This window comes from Strongylocentrotus purpuratus, unplaced genomic scaffold (assembly GCF_000002235.5).
Source record: "Strongylocentrotus purpuratus isolate Spur 01 unplaced genomic scaffold, Spur_5.0 spur5_scaffold_1, whole genome shotgun sequence".
Taxonomy (NCBI): Eukaryota; Metazoa; Echinodermata; class Echinoidea; order Camarodonta; family Strongylocentrotidae; genus Strongylocentrotus; species Strongylocentrotus purpuratus.
The window spans coordinates 21,350,745-21,358,561 of record NW_022145594.1 but is presented as its reverse complement, the minus strand read 5'-3'; the positions used below and the strand labels follow the sequence as shown (position 1 = coordinate 21,358,561).

Genomic DNA, 7,817 nt, shown 5'->3' with positions numbered 1-7,817 from the left:
TCGAAAAGAGAGAGAGAGAGAGGGAAAGGGAAAGAGGACAGAAAGGGAAAGAAAGAAGAGGAAGATGAAAAGAAAAGGGGAAAAAAAGAAGGATATCGGGGCCCGAAAGGAACTTGCCTGCAAGACTCCCCTCCGTCCTCCTCCCCCTCCCCCCCCCCCCCCTCATCCAAAATAATGAGGAAAGGGAAAGAAAAGACGGAAAAGGTGGATAAAGGGAAGGAAAAAAGAGGAATAAAAAAGGAAAAAAAGGGGGATATCAGTTGCAATGATTCCGCTAACAAGTTTCGGATCGCGGGGGCCGAAAGGCCCTTGCATTCCTCCCCTCAGGTGGGTGAAAGCTATTTTGTTTTGTTTTTATTTTGTGGTCCTCGAAAATTTGAAAAATCGCACCCCCCCCCCCCCCCTCCTTAAGTGCCAGTGGAGGGGGCCCATCTAAAAAAAATTAAAAAAAATAACGATTTTTAACTGTATTTTGTTCCCAGGGGAGGGCCCCTCCCCACCTCTAGATCCGCCACTGCCCCAGCTAACCTAACAGATAATTTTTTCCGGCAAAAAGGTGTAGATTTTGGAGGGGGGCACTGGCGTCCTGGTTGCCCCCCCCCCCCCCCCCTCTAAAGTAAAATTCAAACGTGGTTAATTTTTAATTCGATACCGGTGATTCACAAATGTTGCTGAAATGACATAATTTTCCGAGATATAGGTAAATTATACTTTGTATGCGTTTGTTGGAAAATGACAAAGTCCTAAATTCACAGTCAGGCTAGAAATATGCTTATTTAAGATGCCTACATAAGGGCTTCCCCCCCCCCCCAAAAAAAAAAAAACGATAGAAAGAAAGGGGAAAGGAAGAAAGTGTCACAAAATAATGGGGTATCAAAATAGGCTGATCTGACCGTGATAAAATCCCTATAACCCCTAAGCTTCCAGAGGCTTTGCCCCCTGGACCCAACCAGGGCCCCGAGGAAGCCCCTGGATACTCATCTGACCGTATTCTAAAGCCTAAACTCCTTGAGCTTCCGGGGGCAAAGCCCCTGGAACCCTAGGCAATTAGTGAACGGCCAGTGTCACAACGGTATCGAAATAAGCTTATCTAACCAGAGGTTTTAGGCATTTAACTACGGTAGTTAAATGCCTAAAACCCCTGAGCTTCCGGGGGCTCTGCTACCTGAACCCCACCTAGGGCCTTGAGGCGGACTTGAAGTTGAAACTCATCTGACCGTGTTTAAATGCCTAAAACCACTGAGCTTCTGGGGGCTTCGCCCATCGTCCCCACCAGAGGGCCTAAAGCGGGGCCCTGAATGCTTATCTGATCGATATAAAATACCTCAAATCCCTGAGTTTCAGGGGGTTCATCCCCCTGGACTACACGCCAACTGGTTACCTGCCATGGCATGAATAAGGTATAAAAAATATGCTCATCTGACCGTAATTAAATGTCCATACCCCCTGAGCTTCTGGAGCTCCGCCCCTTGACCCCCCCCCCCCCCCCCCCCAGGCGCTTTGCCCCTAGACCCCACACCAATTTAGGCTACGCTCTACATGATCGTAAATACTTTAGCCTCCCCCACCCAATTTGTAAAACGTTCAGCGGGGCCTGCATGTAAGAGTACGGTGAAGCGGATTTTTTTTGTCTGCCCCCCCTTACTGTTTTTGCTCATTACGCCACTGCTGATCACCATTACGTACACATATTTGGGTCACATAATTTCATATTGAAAGAAATTGAAATATAACAGATACCTAACTGTGTCACACTATAATTCTAAAATGAAAACATACTTGAATATATACGCGCTGTAATTAAGAATAATATTTTGAAAAGATCGCTATTTACAAGAAACTAAAGATGTCTTGGGCAGGAGGAGGTCTTTTTAATTTCCATCAAACTAAGCGAGAAGCAAAAACAAAATTAACTTTCATTTGGGAATTACGACACACACAATATGAGATCCCTCTTGCCAGGAGAAAGGAACAAAAATGAAAGAGAATTAAACAACGATAGAAGAGATTTGCGAGAGCATGAGGAATTGCATTTCTTTTCAAAGAATAATGGATAACAACACAGTTTATACCATTTTTTTGTTGAGGGGGGGGGGGGGGGGGGAAAATGTATTTTGCCCCCCCCCCTCAAAAAAAAAAAAATATTTCTTACATTTTTTTTTAAATGCATATATTTGAATTGTAATGTTTTGTTGGAATAAATTTGAAATTGATTGGAGTTCTTTTTATAAAAACTGATAGCGATACGCGCATATCGTTGAAATATTGTGAGAGGATGGGCAATCGTGTTTTCAAATTTTATTATAAGGTTGAGAGGACATGAGCCCCTTAACGCTGGCGTATTGATGGGGGGGGGAGGGGGTTAGTTCTAATTCGATACCAGTGATTTACAAAAGTTGCCGAAATTACCTGATTTTCCGATATTTTTTCTCAATTTTTGTGTAAGTCATACCTTTTGATGCGTTTGTTGGCAAATTAGAAATTCCGAAATTTACAGTCGGGCATTAAGAAAAAGGTTTATTTAGAAGCCTTCATGTCAGGGCCTGCAGAGCGGCTGGGCTCGGGGTGTCGAGCCCCCCCCCCCCCCTCACTTTTTGAAAAGTTTGTTACAGAGAAAAAGAAAGAAAGAAAATAGTGACCTGCCAATGTCACAAATGAGGTATCAAAATATGCTCATATGACCGTAAGTAAATGTCTAAAACCCCTGAGCTTACGGGGGCTCCACCCGGACCCCACCAAGGGCCTTAGGCGGTCCTTTGGGTGCTCATCTGACCGTAAGTAAATACCTAAAACCCTTGAGTTTTTATTCTGCCCTCCCCCCCCCTTCAAAAGGTATGTGCTCATTACGCCATAGTGCCCCTGGAAGGTGAGCCCCCTGGAATGCCCCCCCCCCCCCAAGCCCAAACTGCTTCCGGCGCGCCTGTCTCTCTCTCTCTCTCTCTATATATATATTATATATAGAATATACTTAATTATACTTGATTATATATATTCTTTCTCTATGTCTCTCTCTCTGTATATAGAAAGTGAAAGAAAGAGAGGAAAAGAGAAGAGAGAGAGAGAGAGAGAGAAAAAAAAAGAAAAAGAAAAAGGGGGTATAGCCATAATACTGTGGGTGTAGCATAGAGATAGCCTGTGTCATCCTTTGCTTGCATCATAATTTCACACTGTCTAAGTCGATCATGAATACAAGTTAACATTTCCATCTGTGAGGAGAGTTATGGTGATTTTAATAAAGGATCGGACAGAGAGTGCAGAGAGAGAGAGAGACCAAGAGGTGGAACTTATGGACAAGAATGACTTGAAATCAAAAGCAACATCTGCAGGATAAGGGAACTATAGGAACAACAACATTAAAGGTAAAGACCAGTTTTGGAGAAGAAAACAATCAGGAATAAATACATCGGGCACATCGGGGGAAAAAATAAGACTATTATAGAGCTAATCTGTTTGTGGGAGGCTAGAGCACAGGGAGGAGGAAGACTAACAAAAGGCCTACTGCTGAAAGCAGAATGAGAGATCGGAGAGACAAAACCAGGTAATAAATAATTTACAATTTACGACATATATATGGACATGAATGAATATTGCTTGTTTAAATTAAGTGGACTCTACAAATCTGTTTCAATTTGATAAAAAATAAAAATGGAAGATTATCACATTTTATTTTCTATAATGGTCACATGAATATAGATATATCTCTTCTTGAATTATAGAAAGTGACCACTTAGCTAGCACCTGTTCGTTGGTTCGTATTTAATCGCAAAAGATCAGAGTTCCTCCTATCGCATCCCCAGTGACTCTACTCCGCAATCTCGCATGGCGCCATCCCCGTAATACAACACACAAGTGTGGTAACTGCAATAGTGTGGTACACGTACGATGGATAGGAGAGACGTGAACACACACTAATGTGAAGACGCACGGCACTTGTGCACAGCATTTACATGCATTACCAATCAATCCGCTGCAACTTGTTGACTGATACGGCAAGTGAAAACAAACAGGTATTTATTTATTGATTTGAATTATAAGATACGTTTGTATTACAATGATTATTGGATTTATGATATGAAACATTGTTAAATGTCCTCGCCATGGGGAAATGTATTTGATTATGTTGTATGTTCAGCGCTAGCGGACAACCCGTCTCCGTGAGAGAGCGAAGGGGGTGACAATGTACGGAAGAATATCTGTGTGTGTACACATCGTCATCGCATCCCCGTGAAAGTTGTGACTTCACAGATGTACGTGCGTGCATGTGAGGCCACTTTCGTGCGATGTGGTTCCAAGACGGGAGAGCAATGGACTGCGATTAGATGAGAATGGAACGTAAGTTGCATTTGATGCGTGTTTAAATGCATATAAATAGGTTTGTGCTGGTACATATGCAAATGGATGAAAAATGCATTTTCAAAAGCCATTTTGTTTAAGACTGTGTCAGTAGGTGATCACATTGAACCGTTGCAATGCTATTTTTGGATAATTATAATTTGGTGAAGATGACAGATATATATGGCCATTAAATTGTGTTGCTATGGTGATGGTGATGGTGGTGATGATAATTTGGTGATGGAATTGTCTCTGAGAGTTAATTATCTGAAGATATGTTGGATTATTTATGATAATGAGTTAGGATTGATTAATGAAGACCGGGGTATAATTTTGAGATATATTCATTTTATTGTTCATCAATTAAGTGTATTTCCATGCAATTCCTTCCATTGGATTACTATCACAGTATCACTACCCCTCTAAGTGCGCAGTGTAAAGTCAATACGGGCCAATATTTTATGTATTACAAGCCGGACTTTGTTGCGTGAAAAGTACCCCTTTACCGGAGATTTTGAGAACATAAATGTGGTTCCTCCGTTCCTGAGTGGGGGGGGGGGGGGGGGGGGGGGGGGGGGAGGGTGGAGCCTCAAATATAATAACTGTAAATTTAGTATGTAATAATAATAATATTCCACATTTATATAGCACTTAATTGACTATGACTCTAAGTGCTTTACAGATAAAGTATTACCCCAGTCACCAGATTCAAGCTTACCCGCATACAATGTATGCACATTCTCCACTCCCCGGGGAGCACTTCAGCCAGGCACCATTTTTACAGACCCTCACGATGCTGAGCAAATTACATTAAATGTTCGCATCCTACCTGGTACTGTACCCATTTAACACCTGGGTGGAGAGTATACTTGCCATTAATACTTATCACAGCACTTCTTAAAATGGTGACAACTAATATGCTCAGGCAAATATCAGCCTATATTATATATTGCTTAAAACACAAATGGGTATATAAATATTTTTGCTAAAAGCAAAGCATCATTCATTATATGCCTATCAATGTAGTTTTTATTGCAAAATCTTCACTATTGGGTAGTTTATATGTGAGTATTAATGTTGTTGTTGTTGTTGCTCTTAGTGTATTAACAGAAGTGGGCAGACCAGGAACGATCCAAAGGAGAATAAAAATTGGCTCCAGAAGTTCTGAACAGAAGAACTTGATTAAATCTACTCCATATGTTCATCTTATGGTTATATCACTGATTTTCAATTTGTAAAAGCAGTTAGGGAATATCTGTAGTCACCCAAATTCCCTGGCATTGTGATATTATTTGATGTACTTGGTTATTTACATGTACGTGAATCTGCCTGTAAACTGGAGGATCAATAAATGTACAGGTGAATGAATGCATAACTCAACTACAGTTTATACAAGAAAATGCATAATTTCTGTATTTTCCTTCTTTGAGTAACCTGAAATTGAGATATAACATAGTAGAGGTGTCGTGGACGAGTGGGTATGACTGTGTATCACAAGGTCCGCGGTTCATGTCCCACCGCGGCACTAATGTCCTTTGGCAAGACATTGATCTACATTTGCCACTCTCCACCCAGGTGTTAAATGGGTACCCAGTAGGATGGGAAAGCTAATGTGCTTAGATTAGCAAGTGTGCGCTTGTAAAAATGATGCACTGGCTGGAATGCTCCCCAGGGAGTGGAAAATGTGCATACATTGTGTGCGGGTAAGTCTGAATCTGATGACCGGGGTAATAATATGATTGCAGGGCCCTCATGGAGAACAGTATGAATACTGATGAGGCTACCCTGGGTAAACAAGACATATTATTATTATTATTATTATTATTATTATTATTATAGATGATGACATGTTTCCTCATCATATGATTGTGTGAAAGCGTATATGACCAGGTATTTATTTTGCCTAACGCGTATTTATCCAGTGGTAATGACCGGTCATTATCAACATCATGTTATAAAACATCACTTTATTAAACAAATAAAACATCATTTAATTAAACGAATAAAACATAATCTTATAAAACAATTAATTCACATCAATTTGTTCGGCATCAGTATAATTACCCAACCTCAGTACCTTCAAAACAGTCAAAACTTTCACCTCGGGCTTGTTAGACTGTTCGAAAGGTACATAGTGTGGGTAATTGTTACTAATGCCCTCACTGATGTGTATTATTTGTATACTTTCATTGACAATGCGATTCATTTCAGTCTTTCTTGCAGGAGCCTAACAACCCTTCAAGCCACAATGACAGTCTCTAGATCTTTTCCATGACTGATTTCCTCTCTGGACTATGACAGCGCCCATGACAGCCCTCGGTATGGGAAACCAACGATACTTTGACGTCTACCTGGACGACCCCAGTTCCAGTGAAGATGAATACGTTGACCTCAGTCGACCTTTGATGTCCCCAAGGAAGTTTGCTCGCAGAATACCCGCACGCCCCACCCCGGTGAAGACGAACACGCCAGACACAAAACTACCAAAAAGGAAGCCGGTATGGTACTTTAAGAGGAAGAAGGATTGCCTCCAGGCTTTCTATGTTGTCATGATCATTATGGTGATTGTTCTATTTGCCTTAGTTTTGATGAGGATCTTGAAGGATGCCGCCAAACACCGGACCAGTGATGACGAAGATACAAATCATCTATCTGCCATTGCCTCATTCGGGAACTTTGCCATGGGTAGGCCTTTTGGGATCGGCATGCCGATTAAACCCTCGGAAAAACCCACTGTGTCTTCCAATTTGAAAGAACCTCCAAAGACCCCCACTGTTGCTAGTCAAGATGAAGATGAACCATCCAAAGCTGATGCTGCTAACCCGCAGGAAGAGCCTCAAAGAACAGTACTACCTTGTACCAAGTACACTCTCCAGGATGTCTGGATCCAGAACATTCCACAGCTACAGATAGAGTCAGGCATCAGACTCTTGGATGTCAACCAAGACAGTGTGCTAGATGTGATCATAGGATTTGCAACAGGTAAAGCTTCATGACCACAATTCAATTCCTCCTTTAACATTTCCTGTTAGGCCAAATAAAAAAGGAAGAGGCCCTTGTTTGTCTTTTTTCAAAATGGCTGCTCAAAATGGCCGCTCGGCATGTTTTAATCAATTAAAGACAAAAAAATATATAAAAAATAGGAGGCGGCCCCAAAAAAGGAAGTGGGCGGACGGGGACGCTAAACATGTTATTTGTTTTAATGGTCTTAGCTTTTGAAAAAAATTGTGTTGACAAAAATGGTCAGAAATGTTATCGAAGCAAAGTTACATGGTTAGGTATAATTATTACATTGGATATGGCTGCTTTCCTCTGTCAGGAGGCAGGTAAAATAACATCACCAATTACAATAACAACCTTTGCTTGTCTGCAGATGCCAATTCATATTTTGCTCATCTGTACCTGATGTATCTTTTTGATGTTTATAATTTGTAATCGTGTACTGACATGCAAATGAAACAAATTTCCAATCATTGGACAATAAA

At 41.1% G+C, this 7,817-nt stretch overlaps 1 protein-coding gene across 2 annotated transcripts in view; it reads left to right on the top strand.

Moving 5' to 3' along the window:
* Positions 1–3,869: 3,869 nt before the first annotated feature.
* LOC100889377 overlaps positions 3,870–7,817 on the top strand; it is a 32,137-nt gene continuing 28,189 nt past the window's right edge. For both annotated transcript variants that reach the window (XM_030977811.1, XM_030977810.1), the window contains exons 1-2: positions 3,870–4,007; positions 6,544–7,314. In XM_030977811.1, coding sequence (XP_030833671.1) covers positions 6,627–7,314 — 688 coding nt within the window. In that variant the 5' untranslated portion in view covers positions 3,870–4,007; positions 6,544–6,626. The remainder of the gene's footprint in view (positions 4,008–6,543; positions 7,315–7,817) is intronic.